Genomic DNA, 18,112 nt, shown 5'->3' with positions numbered 1-18,112 from the left:
GACTCTACTGTTACTGTGAGCTAGATTCACTTTTATGCATAGTCCTGCCCAGTGATTTGGATATATCACCTTCAGATATGACATACAGCTTTTAAAATCACACTCCGCGAGCAATGTAGGCTTTGAAAAAATCCATAGGAAAATGTCTTGAGCTCATGCTCCTGCCAGCATAGGTTTGCTTTGTGTTTCACATTTGCAGGCCCTTTGTCCAGTTGCCTTTGGGAAGAGGTCTCCATATCTAAACCATACCTTCCATATTTTTAGGCCAGTCATGTTCATTATTTAACTCCTTCCATACTTTTAGCCCCAAAACACCAGTACAGCTTTTCCCAAGACAAGAATTTGGGAGAACCTTTTGGTTTCTGAGCTGTCTGTTTGGGAGAGATTTCTCTTGAGCTATCAAAAAAGTCCATTTCAGTTTTCTAGCCTGTTTTAAGGAGCCTTGGAGAACACCTGAATTATATTGGCTTGTGGGTTTTTGGAAGGATTTTATGCATTTTAAAGTTGTTTGCTTTACAACGCTCACCTGGTATTTTTTAACCCTCTCTGAGCACCATGTTTCCTTACCCTCTTCCGTGTCTTTGGTGCACTGGTTTCCATTTTCTTACTTTGTTTCCTTCTGCTTGGGTTTTAAGTCTTCCTCAGTACTGAATATTATTTTTCAGCCTTCTTAGTTTGTTGTCTTATTAATGTACCAATGACTCTCTCTCCCAGATGATTAATAAAGAGATTATATAAGGCTTGTGTGGTAGTGCTGATCCCTCTAGTATTCCTCCAGACAGCTTTCAGCTCCACACTTTGATGTTTGGCCTGTGGTTTGCTTTTTTTGTTGTTGTTGTTGTTAAGGTTAGCCTTCCATCTAGGCCGGCTTAAATGGACTTTAAAGCAAAATTTTGTGGGAACACAGTGTCGGATGATTTGATAAGATCCCAAATTACATCTATGCCAAACGCGAAAGAATGTAATTTGTAATATTACAAGGAAGTGTGCAGTTTACCAGCTGTCAGCTCAATTTTTTTTTTGCTTTAGATTGTCCTTTAGAAGAAAATCTTTACATAATTTCACAACAGCAAGCTAAAATCTGTGGTTCAGACTGTGTGAACGGTGTGGTTTCAAGTGTTGTCGCAGTGTGGTGTGTACTGCGAATTGATGGGGTGATGGCATTTGCATTGTGAAACCTCAGGGAATTTGGTTGTCTTTCATGTAAATAAAAACGAGTCAGTTTGGGGGGGGGTGGGTTTTTTTCAGTGTTTTCTGAATTCTTTTACAGTAGGAAAGTATAAACTTATATTCTGGCGATGAGTTATACAGCAATGGAAAACCAACGGAGGAGGTCTTGCACGTATTGCACAACCTGAACAGTGCTAGCCAGAATTCCCCCATGGCTACTTTGCTGTGGATTTTATTTGGACAACGATTTGATCCAATGGCTATTTGGTGACACTCTGTCCCCTGCAATGTAGCACAGCTGACATGCAGCAGCCAGCCCCGCTAGTCTTAGCCTGTGCCATGAGGCAGAGATTCATCTCCCCTGGGCTGGAGTCCTGGTCTTATTGATGGAAAGGGAAGAGCAGCAATGGGTGTAGAGCATCTTTCACTCTTCAAACAGTGTCTCCGATGTGGCTGGGCATGAGGGACCATCCTCTGGCTTGTGGAGCCCTGTGGACTTGCTTGGGTCTGCAGGGAGGTTCTTGCTCTCTAGATAGCAGGGTAAAGCAACTGGAGTGGGTGATTCGTTGTGAAGGGGGAAATCATGGAGGAAGTGCTACAGTATTTCAGTGGCTTGTCTGGCCTCCTTCCCCTGTGCAAGCAGGGTAAGAAACAAGGTGCTCTGAGCCATCCCTTCCTCCACAGGTTTGGTGTAACTGGGTGAAAAAAAATTGGGTAAGGTTGGTGGCAGCCGGGACAGATGCCTGCTGCATCCAGCTCAGCTCAGCTCATCTTAGAGCAGGGATGTGATAAATCTGAGGTTGAACCTTGTTGATTTTCCTTTTACAGAGGAGGTCATGCTGGCAGAGGAAGACAAGAATGCGGAAGAGAAATCTCCTCTGGATGGTAGGTCATTTTGCTGTGCAGTTTTCCTCCTGTGATACATGAGAGGTTCACCTGTTGTACGCTGACACGGCTTTCCATTGTAACCAGGAGGGTGTGAGGAACACGCTCTTGCATGCACTTGGCATAAGTCGGGCTAAAGAGTCCCTTTTCCCGTATCGGGTCTTTTGAGGTTGCAGGTGGATGATGAGCAGTTATGTGACAGACCACACTGGGATGGGGATCTGCCCTTGGGGTCAGTCAGTCCCTACGCTGCCTGTGGGACCGCAGCGTGGTGGGGACAGCTGTCAGCCTCTGCCGAGCATGGCTGGCTGTGTCTACGCGCAGGTTGTGGCGGGGGTAGGCTGCAGAGCGGATGCCAGAAGAGAAATGCATTGACCGAGAGGAGGCAGGGCTCTAAACCGAGGTTTCCAAATGGATTTGACAAAGAGACTAAGACCCCTGTTACTTGTAAGCAGTAAGACATAACAGGGTGTGGTGATCCTACCTTCCGACGTGTGACCCTAGCATTGCAGGACGGCTGGAGGTATCGAGCTTTGGACACAGGTGCAGCAAGGCTACGGGGACTGCTCTCCCTGTGCCTCCAGATCGATGAGCTCTTAGGATGTGACAGCCAGTCAAAGTTCAGTTAAAGATTCTTCCCTCTCCCTTTTCTGACCATCTTTCGTCCTCCCATGTCTCCTCCTTTCCCCTCCCCTCCCTTTCCCTCCTCTTTTTTTTTCTCCTCCCATTCACTGTCAGGGAGGGCCGCCTCGGAAGGGCCGATTCAACAAGGCACGGCACCGGCAGAGACTAGCAGCGGCAGCAGCTACAACAGTGAGTGGATTGCAAATCACCAGGGGCTTAGGCGGCACAGCGGGGCAGTGCTTCTCCCCTGCAGCCCCACACGCCCAGGTCACCGGCGATGCTTCCCGGGTGGTTTTGCACCTTGCTCCGAGCCACGGGGCTCCTTGGGGCATCAGGCACCCAGCTGCTAGCCCACCTTGTCCAACCTGGTGACCTGTGCTCGGGGAGGACTCGGGGATGGAAGAGCTGGGGCTGAAGAAGGTCAGGGCTGAGGTGTGCTTGGCAAATCGTCGTGTGTGTGTGCGGGTACGTGGGTGTGTGTGCACTGGGGAAGTTCGTCCGGCACGCGGGTGCAGCCAGGGCTGTTAGTCTCGAGCTGAAATGAGTGTCTGGAAGAGTAGTCTAAAAAGCTGAGTGGTTTAAGTGACTAGAGTTGGGTGCAGGCCATGGAGTAAAGACCCAGGTATACTAAGGCTCCTTGTGTACTCATAAGCTAAAGGAGCCCAGCAATGTTCCCAGCCTTGAAGCCAAGCGGTACGGAGCAGCCCACACCTATGCTGGTCAGTTGTCTCAGTCTCCAAAACAGGGGGACATTGCATCCAAGGTGCCCACAGAGATGGCACGACCTAATTGCTAAACACATGCAGGAGTTATTGTGGGGAGAAGATAAAGAAGAAGGTGCTCAATTCATGCCAGGGAGTGTTGTAAAACTTTACTTCCAGGGCTGTTTATGTTCCAGTGCTGGGGATGGCCCTGGACATGCTGGAGTGTACTGGGACAGATGCAGCCTGAAGGACCCAAAAGCTGGTATTGCTGGGACTGAGGTTTCAGCCCACTGCTGGCTGGGGGAGAAAAGAGCAAAAGCTGTTATTTGCAAAATATTGGATCCAGACCGCAGGTTCAGAGCACCCTCTCCTTTTCGAGCCTCTCTGAACCTGGGTGATGTTCTGGGTGTTTCCTTGAAGCGACAAAAACACTTGCCTTAGCTGTGGAGGAAGAAGCGCATCCGTTTCTCCGTCGAGGCAGCGAACGTTGTGTAGGGTGAGGGGAACCTCTCATATGAACCTACCCCAGGGCAGTCGCCGCAGAGTGAGTGGGTTTGCTGTGTGTGCCTTCTGAACAGTATGTATCACCACACCGTGGGGTGTCTTACTGCTGATAGCAAATGGTGCTTAGTTACTGTATGTCTTGAAGCTGTTACAAAACTGTATCAACGTATGATTTTTCTGCTGGTTCTCAAGGTTTTGCAGGTAGGTGGTCATGGGACCAGTGTCCACGTTGTTCCTGTGTTACCCCTCGTGCACTGGGTGAACAGTGCAGACCTGTCTGAGCCTTAGGATGCAGCTCTCTTTCCCTGTCGAGTAAAACGGTGTAGCGATGTTTGCCCTCCCCACAAAAGATGCTGTTGGACAAAGTGTGTTTTCAAAGAGTTATGACATCCCCAGAGGGAAGGAACTGTACAGTGGGTGCTGTTAAGAGTATGCTCACTGATTTGTGGCAGTTGCTTTCGACACAGCATTTCTGCTGCTTCAGGCATTGCTCTGTGGTAAACTGTATCCGAGCGCCGTAAACGCTAACTTCTTAATGGCGCACGTTGTAAACAGCATTAATGTTTTTAATGGATAGGAGAACTCATCTTATAACCCACTGGGGCTCAGAAAGATTCAGTGACCCTGCCCAGCCTTTCTGCGGTGCTAAAAGGTCCAGCAGCTGCAGTGACTCCCCCACCCTCCTGCATCTGCTGGGGTGAAGTATAAGCGTGCAGACCTGTGCCTGGCAAACCTTCAAGATCTAGAAGGTTAAATAAATAAAGGACCCTGGCATTGAAGCATGCAGAGGCCCTGCAAGGTTGTAAGTTGTCTGATTTGCTCCAGCTTACCCTTGTGTGAGAGCTTTAAGCTGGCATTGGGAAGTAAATGCTGGCCCTGGAGAGTGAAGGGAGGGGGAGAGAGAATCCACTCTGAATGCTCACGGGGCATTTTCTCTTTAATTTGCACACAGTGTTGAAAAGAGCAGCAATAAAGAAGAGCAAAAATGACCTGATTCATGCTGAAGAAGGTGAGGACCATTTCACAGACATTTGCTCCGTTGGTGAGTACTGGCTTCGCATTCCCCGAGGTTTAGATCTCCACCTAAACGTGTTCATGTCATGTTTCCTCCGAGCGGCTCCTTTGCTCCAGAAACTGCAGTTTCAAGAAGGAGAATCATCCCTGCTCCTGCAGCAGCACTCGACTTCCCAAAGCAAATGGCTTCACCCTCTCCCCCCCACTGCCCTGCTCAGCTCTTGCATGCTGCACCCTTTAAAAAAGCCCTGCTGAAACGCTTGGAGAACCCCTGCTGCGTTGGCCACGCTGTGATTCTGCTTGGAACATGCTCATTCATGCTAATGAAACCCAAATATGTCAGACAGTACTGCTAAGCCTCAGCTGTTGCAGGCAGGAGAGGAAGCGGACACCTAGTCACATCTGCCACTAACGCACGGCATGTGGTTTTGCCGCCGTTGCCGTGTGAATGGTTCCTGGGAAATGCTGGGCAGTGGCCCTGATTCTCTCATTCTTGAAGATCTTAAAGCAATTCTCTACATTTTTAAAGCCGGATATGAAGATACACACCTGTGTGCATGCAATTACCCACGTACCTCCAATGCAGTGGGGCAGCCTGCATGGCGGAGCATTGGTGGTGTGAATTTGGTATCTTCAGCTCTGGAGAATAAGACACCATCAGGGCTGCAGAGGTACTGCTCGGTCTGCAGCTGACAGAGAGCTCGTTCCCTCCTGAGACGTTGCCAGGTGGAGAGGCAGGAGGCAGGTCTGGGGCTTGCAGGGGGAGGCAGGCTCTGAGCACACGCCACCCTGTCTAAGGGGAGCTCTTTGGACACCAGCAGAAAGACTTTTCAGTCACAGGCTTTTACTTGCTGCCTGGGGACACATCTTCCCGACTGCTTCGGAGTTAGATATTTTGCTTATTCCTGTCCCTGTTGTTTCAGTCTGTATTTTGTTTTGCTGCTGAAGCAGCAGATGTTCTCATTATCTTCCAAAGAAATGTCTTGGCACCCCAGTTACCACAAAGCAGCAAATCCTGGATGCGTAAGAGTAGCAGCACAAACCGTACATTTGAGAGTACGTGTCCGTAAGCGCTTGCATGCATGAGTGCCTCAAGTGCTCTCTGGAAATTGGGCATTAACATTTTAAGAGATTACAGCTGCTGCTGGATTTCCCCCACCCCCACCCACCCCCCTTTAAATGAAGATCTGGTTGCAGGAAATGAACGTTGTCCGGCATGTTACTGACACCATCACCCACCGTTGAACTGCCACAGTCCCCCAGGCTGAGCAGGCTGCAGGTTTTGTGGCTAAAATGCTGACTCTTCTATGAGAAGTTTGTTGCTGAAAGAGGGCAAAAATGCAGCAACCGTGTGCATTTTTTGTTTTGTTTTATTCTGAGCAGCTCTGATCCCTGCATGGATAACAAGGAATGGACATTTTTGGAACATTTGTTCGTGGTTGCAATAATTATGAGATCTTTGCCTTCACATCCAAGTCCCTCCAGGCTCTGGGCACCCATGCCACGCAAACAGATCTTTGAATTCAGCATTTCAGGCGGCAACGGATGACGGAGCATCTGGACTCATGGATAATCTGATGCAGAGCTGGGAACTGTCTCGGGAGCATATGGCAGGGAAAATAACAGCAGTGCTTTCCACCTTCTGCGAGTGGTTCACCCACTTGGGAAAAGTGTTTTTGATTTTGATTTGTGGAACAAGGCAGAAAAGAAGAAATGGATAAAGCAGATACTTCTGCAGGCTCCTGAAAAGGCTGAAACTCTGCATAACATAAACAATCAGATCATATGGGCAATTACGCATAAGGAACATGTTTTTGAGAAAAGGTTTTTTTTTGGATGGTTTCCTATACCGTGTTGCTGATGGGAGCATAAGGACTGCGGAAGAACTAACAATATAATTAGTGAGCGCAACATGAAGATGCAGACCAGAGTTGTAGAGACTTTGACAGGTCTCTTGCTGGCCGTTGACTGAATACGTTGCACTTTAATTCAAACACAAGTACCTCAATGAGCCTTATAATTACATTATAAAGTGCTATAGTGGTAAACACTTCCCAGGGTGTTCTCTGGAGTTGTTCTTAACATTTATCCTTTTCTTTCCTCCTAACTCAGCCTTTCTTTCTGCACTAATAAGCGTGCAGCGGTAGAAGCTGGCTCCTTCTCTCTTGCCACCCTCCATGCTGTACCAGGCGCAGGATGTTGTCTTGATTGCCAGACAGAGAAGTCTGGAGAAGTGGATGTTTTCTACATTTAGATCCATTTAAACACTTCTGCTTTTCTTTTCTGGAAGATCAGTAGAGCCAGGAGAGAGGGGACGAAAAGGCAGCAGACTATTTCCGTGAAAATCCGAGAGTTTAGCCTGTCTTGAGTAGCTGAGAGGTCTTAACCTGCTGAACAGTACTACGATATGGTCCGGGCTGTATCTTCACCTGTAGTTTATTTTGTTGTCTTAAAGCAATAGTTGAGCATTATGATTTTTATTTTCTTTTCGAACTGCCAAAGGGAGGATTATCAAACTAACAGAAGCAGCACACTGAGCTTTCCCGCAAGGAGGTTGTTCGAAGCCCGCCAGGGCCAGCTCTGCATTTGGCATGTTGGTGGATGGCCAGAAATTGAAATGAAGCAGAGAGCTTGCTTTCTACTGGGGATACGGTGCAGCACGCTCTTGTGTAGCTGTGAGGCTTGGAGAGCCCTTTACTGTCACATCTGGACGCTTTATCCTTTCGACGGTGCTGTGTTTGATGTTATTGCAAGATGAAACAGGGTGAGATTCCCACCCCTTCCAAGTGTTGAAATGTAAGGGAGCACACTCAAAAATTTGGCTCCCGCAGCCAGAACACGTTGTTCGTGTAACTCAGCCATCTCCAACGACAGCCCATGCAAGTCACCTGCTCTCGTGGTGCTTTGTCCGGAACAGGACGGTGTGTGTCCTGGTCAGCCCTACGCGTTGGAGGCTCTGTCCCATGATGGGGAAGGGCAATAGCATATTATCTTGCCGCAAACCATGTTGAAACAAGGTTCACTAGAAATTTCTGAGTCTCACAGCGTGAAACAGGCGGTGGACAGCCTGCAGCAATCACGATTTGCCCTGCTTGCAACCGAGCCTGTGGCCGTTACAGAGGAACTCCAACGGAGGCATGCGTTTATTATTAACGTGTGCTGATTTCTCCTGCCTCAGCACTGGCCGGAGATTGCCTTTCCATCAGTCGTTCGAGCAGTGCCTGCTGCCACAGGGGGAGAGCTTACATTAGAAATCATTTCTTCCGTCAGCTCCCTATTGTTAAAACATTTGACTCTTTTCCAGGGTTTCAGACTGGAGTCGAAATGTAGCTGATATAGGCAGAATTGATACAAATGAGTAGCTGCGTCCAAAATATGATGCATGGAGGCAGATTGAGCCCTCTGCTGTAGAAATACAGGAATTTGGAGAGTAAAATAAGGAGATTTCACTCAATTCAGTAGTAAGGGCTGGGTCTTTGCCTGGTCCTTGGAGCAGGGGAAATAGGGACCAGCTTTCCTGTTGCCAGCTACCCAGCTCCAAGAGGATGCGCTCCACACCACAGGCAGAAATACCACCGTGCCTGGTACTTTCTGTCCCGCCAGTCAACCGGGGACTGGTCCCAGTTAAGTTGGGACAATCAAGATTGCCTCAAAAGGTTGGAAGCCCAGTTTCTTTAGATGGTGGAGCTGGGTGCTCATTCATGAAGTTTTAAAACCCCAGCCTTCATCCCTCATGATGTCATTGCAAGCGAGACGCCCTTGCTCAGCCCATGGTCAGTGTGCCCAGCTTTCTGCTCAGCCGTGTTTCTGGTGCTTGGGAGAGGGCCTGCGTGCCCAGGAACGTCCTCCGGCCTTTTGCCCGCCTGGATGTGGTATGGTGACTGTTCTTTCTGTCCCAGGGTCTCCTTTTGCCCGTGCCAGTTTGAAGAGTGGGAAGAACGAGAGCTCGTCCTACTTCAGGAGGAAAGAGAAAATGTTCCGGTTCTTCATTCGGCGCATGGTGAAAGCTCAGAGCTTCTACTGGATCGTCCTCTGCGTGGTGGCCCTCAACACGCTCTGTGTGGCGATGGTGCACTACGACCAGCCTGAGAAGCTCACCACTGCGCTATGTGAGTACTGGGGGCTCCACCTTTCCTCTAACAAGGCCTTGCATTTTCGATCGCTCTGAGCACTGCTGTCACATCCCCACGAGGTCTGGTTTTCAGCTTCCTGTGCCTCCCCCAGGGGAGGGTCAGAAACGCATGAACGAGTGGTCCTAGTAACCCATGAGTAATTGAGTCATACAATTCAGAAAAAAAATCCACCAGGACGCGGTACTGGTTTGGGATGGGAATGTTATCCTCAATGTTACCTGAAACTTCCGATTCAACCGCATTTAAATCTTGTGACACGGCAGGAGGATTTATTCTGCAGCAGGCTTTACGAAAGGAGGGGGGATGGCTCTGTGCTTGGGTAAAGGGAGGTTTCTCTGTTTAATCAGCATCTGCGCAGAGAACTGCAGAATTCATGCCACTTTGCAGCTGATCTGCCTCCATGGATGATTTCTGTTATGGACATACTTAAAGCTCTGCCCGCTCTGATGTCCCTGGGGTAGCAGCATGTGCAATGGCCAGTGCTTCCTGGGACATAAAAATGTCTATTGCTTATAGATCGTACACTAATTCCCTACAATTGTGGAGATTATTGTCATACTCCTTAAAAGGTTGCAACATTACAGAAGGTCTTTTTTGATAATTGTGTCTTCCTTACTAATGGTGTGTGATCAGAAGGGATAGATGTCATGATGCCCTTCTGTGAAAAGATGTGCAATAGTAATAGAAATAATACCATAAAGAAGATTAGACTATATTTGTGCAAAAGCTTCTATTTTAGCCTGGTTCCTGTGGTCACCAATCAGGTTAGGCCTCAGATAGTCTGTAAGTGCTTTTGAAGTATGATTTTTTAAAAAATTGCATATTGTTTTGTCCTATGATGAATAATAAATGGAGGCAGCTTTCTGCAGTCAGAGGCTTTTTGCATCCCAGTGTTATGCTGAGGTTGCAGACTTGCTCACGAAGCCTGTTTTGAAAAAATGCGGAAGGTGAGGGACAGAGCTTTTTTGTTTGTTTTAGTGAAGATCGTAGGCTATGACTCCTAGAGCTGGAAAACTTGTAGAAATTGGTAAAGTAAGAATATGGTGACACTGCAAGTTTTTCCTTCTGAAGGGAAGGGATGGAGAGTTTGTTTCTGGCAGACAGAGCCATTGCATTGGCCGCTTCTGGCTCTATAAAACGGCCAGGAACAAATCTTTTGTTCAGCACTTGATATTTGGATGTGGCTAGTTCAGAATCTGTTAAGTAAAACTTCTGAAGCAAGAGAACAGAAGATAGGAAAAACCCTAAAATATTTCAAACAGTCTAATTTAATAGTTTTGGCTTAGATCATTAAAGACACTTATCTACCTAATTTTTCTTGATTTCTTTATAAATTAGATACTTAAACATTTCTAACCCCAGATCCTCAGGTCTTACCTTATTATAAGGAAGCAAACTTTTGAAGGTTTTTAAGTGGACTTAACAGATCAAAAATACTAGCTGCTCTGACTTCAAAAAAGCTCCCTATATCGTCTGCTGAAATATCTAAGACCACCAGGTAACTGGAGCTATAATGAGAGATGCATAAGAAGGACAGAAACTTCTTTCAGCTCTGGGTATGGAGGTTTTTTGGGGGTTGTTTGGGTTCTTTTTTTTTTTTGTTAGTTTATGGTTTGTTTTTTTTCTTTTGTTTTGCAAGAGGTAGACTGAAAAGAGAGACTCACCACACAGAGAAGTTAGTCTTGCTTATTCATTTCCTAAATTTAACAGAGGAAATAATAAGCTACATTGGCAGAGCAATTAGAAGTTTGAGACTTAGGATTTCCTCTTGAATTAGGACTGACTGTCTAGAAAAAAAAAACCCAAACACTTTAAGTCTTTCAACTCAAAAAAGAAGGCTTCACATATACAAACTCAGTTTCGGGAACAACTTATGCAGCAACTTTTCTCAGAGAACATAGATCCACAAGCCCACAACTCCTACTTAGTGTTCATGTGAGAGCTGGAAGGGGTGTTTCTGTTGATTAGCATTAAAGGTACACCTCCCGGTGGGAAACGTATCTGGGAGAGAGGCCACGAATTAGGCTCCCAACCTACCTCAGCTGAAGACAAGAAATAGGGAATGTTGGAATCGGATTGTTCCTGGGAGCAGGGACTGGGGTGGACCCTTCTTTCAGGAGCTCTGCATCTGTCCACGACACCCAGTATTGTGAATTAGTTTCAGAAACCCTTGGGTAGCATACTTTAGTTTCTTGGTGCTAGGGCAGCACCTAGCTAAGAACGAGTGATCCCACTGACTAGTTTTTAAAGGAAAAGCCTGAAAAACACCAAAGACCCATGTGTTCTTGGGAGTTAAATCCTCAGCATCCTCCCAGCCATACGTGCTTTCCTGTGTTTCTTCTGCCCTTTGTATGTTTTAGCATCATTGTGCTGACATTTACGTGTAAGATTTGTGGCATTTGTCAATAAGGAAACACCTGGACAGGTTCTTCACAAAGCAATCCCTTAAATTCACTAAAAGAAATACCAGTGGCTACAGATAAACACGGCTAGAAACACACCGTAATTGGTGAGGGGCAACACAGAGGTGGGTCACGGACAAAACTGGAGTGTCTGAGGAATCACAAGTTTTGTGGATGTTCTTGTATACCTGTAAGCATTGGCTTTTTAAATGGAGTGGTACAAGATTAGCCACCGTGACACAGAGAATAAAAGCCGCAGATGCAGAATGAATGGTCGTCATGGACAGTCTGAGATACCCTAGATAAATTTCTCTTAATTTTCTCACAATTTTAGAGCAAAGATCTTCTGAGAATTGTCCACTGAAAAGTCTTCCAAGTTCAACCTCTTCAAGTACAAGGTCCCGTACCTCCAAACCCTCCCAACTTTTCAGGATGATGAGTTGGAGTATTGTATTCATGCCTGTCTCTGCATTAGTAACGACCTCAAGGTTTCTGCCCGCTTTCCTGGGGGGTGGTATTGGTTTCATAGCATAATCTTTCCTGCCAATCTGAAGTTTAACACTGAACGCAGAGAATATTTTACACCTTAAGGTACGTGGGACTTTGCATGGACCAGCTGGTTGTTTTGTTGTCACAATCGTGATGAGACTGGACTTGGCTCCTCTCGCTCCCGCGTGCCCTGAACGGCAGCCAGCCTGGTTAACCCTGCAGCAAGCGCACTTGTGAACAAGCCCAGCTGTGGTTTAGCCCTTGAGGAGCGCTCCTTGAAAGCCCTGTTCTGCCCAAGATTTCTGCACAAATCCATTAGATATAGGCAGAACAAGATATCACAAAACCAGGGGATTTTTAACAGCTCCTAGAAATACTTGGCAAAATCCTTTAACTGTAAGAGTGACTGAGTTTAAAAAATGGCTTTAAAGTTAATCCCTGATGAGTGAACTTCACTACAGAGGAGCAGGACTTGGCTAGTCTGATGTAGAGCAAGAAAGAAGTAGCCAATTCTAATTATGTTGTTTCATGGAAGGTGCTTAGAAATGAACTGATGAGTTCTGTGAACTGTAGCAGTGGGAGAGGAGTGCGGTAAAGTCTGGGAGGATCCGCTAAACCCTGAAACTCTACCCAGGCACCTCTAATTCCATTATACCTGTCCCTCTGGGGAAAAGTTTAATTACATTACAAATTAATTTGACTTAAAGAATGGTTGGTAAAAGCCTACGGGTCTGCATTGATTTATTTTTCCCTTGGTGTTTTCTTTAAACTTTTCTGCTGTTGAATTGTTCTTATTAGCTTTCTTGGCTTGATATTCCATATTGCTGCAACTGCTTTGAAAAAGGAACTGTAGGAGCTTTAGAAGGGGGCTTGGAATTTCTTTAGTCTTATTGAAGAGCTGATGAGAAATTCTTTGAGTTCTTGGGGTATGGTGAAGAACAGGACATACTTTATGCCCCTGTAATTATCCCCAAATTAGATCAGAGGTTTTCCTTCTCTGCATGGAAAGGATTCCAGTGCCACATTGCAGCAGCAGTTTTCTCATACTGCACATGGACATGTGGCGTGTTCTGTTCACCAAAGCATGGACCTTTGATTAAATGAGTTGCAGTTCCCTATAGAAGTATGTATTTCATGCAACCACCCATGATTGTCATCCATTTGTGGTAATTTCTGCCATTGCTGGTATTCTCAGAAAAAAAGAGACTTCGATCAGAAGGCAACCCTGTAACCTAGCCCAGAAAAGCATCCCTGAGGGCTGATAGCAACAAAGACGCATCTGCAGCTGGGGAGGCAACAAACCAACAAAATCCATAACGTGGGCACACAGTGGAGGTGCAGCATCGGGGGTTTTTCAGTCAGGACTGTGTCTTTTAGAAACATATGCTGTAGCTTGAGCCAAAGTTGTAAGTCTGCTGTGGAAACAGGCGAATGCATTTCGGTGCCCTGTGCTGTGCAGTAGGCCGGCAGAGGTGGTGTGGTGGTGGTCTCCTCTTCCTCTGCCTAAAGCTGTGGAAGACGACTGGAACCAGAGCTCTCTGGCTTCCCCCGGCTAGGCTTTAGGGACCATGGTAAGAAGGTTTTAGGATTGGTCCAGTAAGGTTTGATTTGGGACTCTCTCAGCAGGCTTCCCTTCCCCTGTGGGTGCCCTTCACGAAGAGGCTCTCTCCGTGTTTCTCCAGCTAGCACTACGCGATTCTTAACTTGCTCCTAAATTTATCTGTCTAAAAACAAGATCCAGAATGTCTCCTTTCTGATAAATACAATATTTGAAAACAGTATTTTAGCCATTATGGCCTGAGAATGTTTTGCCTGTGTGCTGCGTGATGCTGAACCATGTGTTGGGTGCAATTAGGCCCTTTTTGATGTTGTGTTTGCCTTTGAAGTAGATAGCCAGCTCCCTCTGGATATAAATATGCAGCATTTGCAATTGCGAGGAAAAGGCTTTCTGAAGCGAACATATTTATTTATGTCTGCTGAACATTTCATGTCTGCTTTGTCAGAGAGGAGGAAGTTGTACTTTGCTGAGGTTCTCCTCCTGCTTGGCTTAATGCACGAGGAGGATGAGCAGAGGAAACCCAAGCAGCAGTCTAGGCACCTGCTCCTAATGACATTGGACTTGGAGATGGGGCAGAAATGGATTTAATCCATGGGTGACTGACAAAAAAGAGCTGCAAACTATCTAATTAAAACGTATGGGGCAAAAAGATGTTAGCGTGGCCTTTGCCAATAGCACAAATTTGAAATTAAATAAGAGTATTTGTATCAAACTTTCTTTACTTTAATCACATTACAAAATGCTTCTGCTTAATGCAGATTAAATTACGTGTGGGGTCTGAATACCAGGACGTCCAAACAATGAAATTGCATTTTCAATTATATGGGCAGGGCCACGTCAGAAGAAATTGTTTTTCTGATCCGTCCGCTGGAGAAGCTGATTCGTTTTGTGTCAGTTCGTTCTGCCCAAGGAGTTCACTGTGTTCATATTTTCCTTGCCTTCTTGGCTCCATCCCTTGTCCTCATAGTGCCGTGATTTGCAGTACCTGGCATCTGCTGAAGCACAGCTATCGCTGCCTGTTCTGGGCTCTGCTTTTGATGGGAGTCATCAGCTGCGAAAGAACAGGTTGCGTGGTTCTTTCAAGAGCAGCAGAAGGAAGTTGTTTCTTGGATATTCAGAGTTTCTAACGTTTCGTATTTGTTTGGTTTTTAATCAAATATTTCTTGATTCTATTTTACTTGGAGAGGCCATTTGCTTGCTTTTTTTTCCTCCTATGATATTCTGGTTTGGCATGTGTGCTTGCAGGATGTGTCAGGCCGGTGATGCAACACTGCACTGGTTGATATTTGGTTTTTGTACATGCCTCTGCTGGATGAGTGACTCAATTCAATCCTTGTTTCTTTCCTCCTTTTTCTCATTTTGAAATGACAGTAATAGTCTTGGCAAAGTGTACGGAGATCCATTGGTGAAAATTACAGTAAAAAACCCCCTACCTAGTTTTTTTGTTATTCTGTGAAAGAAAACGGTGTGTACCTGCAGTGTAACTCTTAAAGGTGGGTCTGCTGCCAGGTACGGGGATAAGAATCTCCCTGCCAGAGTGAGGTACGAAGCAGGTGGAGGTTGTGCAATGCTTTCTCTAGGTCTAATATACAACTCCTCCCTACAATTTTAAGTCTTATCTGCTAACTAAGCAAGGCTACCAGTTTCAAAGTATTGGCTTGATATCAGCCCGTGTGAAAGGGAGACTGTACAGTGAAGTCATTCCAATAAGCACCGTCGAGCTTGCTGAGCTCTGCTGAGCATGAAACTGACGATGAGCGTGATAACTCCCCAGCAAGGGAGAGACTCTTGTCAGCACAAACGCTGGTGCAAACTTTCTCTATGGGCTGAAATAGGTGACAGCAGCAGCCTAAATTCTTGCATGCCCAGAGAAGATGCATCTGCTCTATTGGGGGAGTTTTGCCTTCTGTTTCTTACCTTTTCCAAAGCGTGTAGGGTGGGGGCAGAATGGAAGTTCAGAATCTGGCCTGGGAGTTAGTTTAAGCTTCTGGTTTAGAGGGTCAGCTCTAATAATTAAGGATTTTAACGTTCTTACTATGCACAGTTGTGATCTTTTTCATTATGTGAAGGAAATTCAATACCACCGAACATGTGTTTTTTAAAGATTCTATATTTTTATATTATTAGACCTCTCAGCCATCTCATTTTATGCCTGACATTGGTTCATCTGGTCGCTTACTCACACCCTCTGCACTCGTATAGGAGGATGAGTTGCCGTGTAACTGTTGATAACTCCCTGCTCTGGGATCCCTTGTGTTGGAAACAACTGTTTGCTCACTGAGCTGTTGCGTCTGACGTCAGAAAGGAGAGAAAAGTTGAGGCATGGTGCAGGTGTGGACATGCTTCTCCTAGCATGTTCCAGGCTCAAAGGGAGGTGGAGGTGTGCCGCTCCTTTGTGCGACCGTGCCTTCCCTCGAGCGCTGAGATCCAGCTGATGGAGCCTACCTCTTGGTAGGAGACAGGCTGGGAAGTCTGCTGACCTCACACTTTGTCATCTTATTCCTCAAACGTAATCACTTTGCCCTTGATAGCCTCCTTTCTGTCCCTGCTTTCAAGAAGAGTAGGTTACGTGGTATAATTAATACCCTCCTGGTATTTCCTTCCCTATTGCAAATGTTGGCAGAAGTGTCCTTGTAGACTCCTCGCTGAAGTGTTAATAAAACCTTTCTCATCTAGTTAAAATGCTTCCTGGATTTCAGTTAACGTTATGCCCATGATATTTCATGACTTCCTTTAATTTAAAATCTAAAAAACTTTTTTTTTTTTTTTGATAATCGACGCTATATTTTTCAAACAATTTAAAAAGGCAAGCACCACAAGATGGACCTGGGCCAGCCATGCTCACTCAACATGAATGTGCAAGGCGATTAATGGAGCGAAAGCCATGCAGTTTGAAAGGACCCTCGTTCCCTCCTCTCTTTCCCCGTGCTCGTTAGCTGAAGCCACATATTACAAGAGGTGTATAAAGTACCTGGGATTAAAGATGATCTAGCTGAACTTCTCCTTGTTGCAACTTGTATCTGATTCCCCTGTTTGTCCATGTGCACCTTTCAGAAAAGTCTGGCACCACCTTTATTACTCCTGTAATTGTAAAACTGATATTACAGGAGATGGATCTCCTGTAGCATCCGTGCTGCTACAGCATCTGAGAACTTAGTGCGCTAAGCAATGTGATTAATCTCCACCCTTTGAAGTTTGATCATTTTCCTCCTCTCTTCTCTAGAGGGAGAGCTTTGCCTTACGCTATTTGGCTTGTTTTGGTACTTAGAGGTTTTTTGCCCTTTTTGTGTTTGTTTTTAACATTTCATTGTTTCTGTTGCTTATTGGCCTCCAGATCTAAACTTGCATTACTAAAAATGCCAAAGGCAGTGTTTTCTGTAGCTTCAAGTCCTGAAAACTTGATCTTGAAATTGAAGTCTCCAGCTATGTTCTTTCTGCCCTTTGCTTCATCATAGGTGATAAATTTTCCATCAAAAGATTCACAGCCTATTTGCCTGTGATATGTGAAGCAGAAGGAAACAGAACTTGCCCTTCCATAATTACATGGTTATACAGGCATAATAAAAATAAATGTGGCTATGTGCTAACAGTAGACACAACACCTCTGAATATGAGCTTTTAGAGGCAGCAGTTCTGTTGGGTATGAAGGTATTTTTATCATGAGAGGATGTTACAAAAGCTTACATCCTGCTCCTAAAAGTGCCCATGTCGTGTAGGTACAAAAGTCCCAAACATACATTTGCAAAACGTTATCTGTGCCATTAAATTAGACCTTTAGAAATATTAGATCCAGAGCTTTCTTTTGAAATTCCTTTACAAAGACGATGAGAATATTATTTAACGCTCATACCAGCCTTCCCACAGCACACATGAAACATTGCATTCACAGTTCTTGAAGGCTGAATACAGCTCATGTGCATATAGAAATAATTATGTGAAGCTCTCCTCGGGGTCTTGTTTGCCTTTGCAAAGGGATTTTCTTCTTGCAGGAGGCAGTCTGGGTTGTGAAAAATTACCGTTGTTCCCCACTTGAACAGATCTGTCTACCAAGGTCTTGTCGACTAATTTAATCTCTTTTCCTGTTTCCAGATTTCGCTGAGTTTGTTTTTCTGGGTCTGTTCCTAACTGAGATGTCTTTGAAGATGTATGGACTGGGGCCAAGAAATTACTTCCACTCTTCATTCAACTGCTTTGACTTTGGGGTGAGTAGGCTTCAGCTGTGTGGGTGACGTGTGTGGCTCTTCCAGTATTGAATGGGGTTGGGCATTTAAAGGGTGAGTATGGGAATCCATGGGAAATGGTGCTCTAAGTATGCCTTCTGCGGAGAGTAGTCATTGTATAAATTAGCTGCAGTGAAACACATTAAGCTTCCCCTAGTTGTTATCCTTCTTGAAGAAATGTGACAGCTGGGGATTTCATTTCCTCGGTGAGCTACAGGGTGTTCGCAGCATCAGCACCAGTAAATGCTCTGATTACAGAGACGTTCTCTCTCCCATTTAAATGAGGTGATTGAAAGACAAAAAACTCACACATCTTATTGCTTATCTCCCCCGTCATCCATTTAATGGCCTTTACCTCAAGACACATAGGCAGCACTTTTCAGACATGAGTGCCCAGAAGTAGGAGTCT

At 45.7% G+C, this 18,112-nt stretch overlaps 1 protein-coding gene across 1 annotated transcript in view; it reads left to right on the top strand.

Moving 5' to 3' along the window:
* CACNA1B (calcium voltage-gated channel subunit alpha1 B) overlaps window positions 1–18,112 on the top strand; it is a 300,428-nt gene that overhangs the window by 158,626 nt on the left and 123,690 nt on the right. Inside the window, exons 9-13 of the mRNA XM_064468537.1 lie at window positions 1,999–2,055; window positions 2,794–2,868; window positions 4,840–4,929; window positions 8,801–9,010; window positions 17,573–17,685. Coding sequence (XP_064324607.1) covers window positions 1,999–2,055; window positions 2,794–2,868; window positions 4,840–4,929; window positions 8,801–9,010; window positions 17,573–17,685 — 545 coding nt within the window. The remainder of the gene's footprint in view (window positions 1–1,998; window positions 2,056–2,793; window positions 2,869–4,839; window positions 4,930–8,800; window positions 9,011–17,572; window positions 17,686–18,112) is intronic.

This window comes from Phalacrocorax carbo, chromosome 18, assembly GCF_963921805.1.
Source record: "Phalacrocorax carbo chromosome 18, bPhaCar2.1, whole genome shotgun sequence".
NCBI lineage: Eukaryota > Metazoa > Chordata > Aves > Suliformes > Phalacrocoracidae > Phalacrocorax > Phalacrocorax carbo.
The sequence above is the reverse complement of the archived record's forward strand: the minus strand, read 5'-3'. Positions and strand labels throughout refer to the sequence as shown.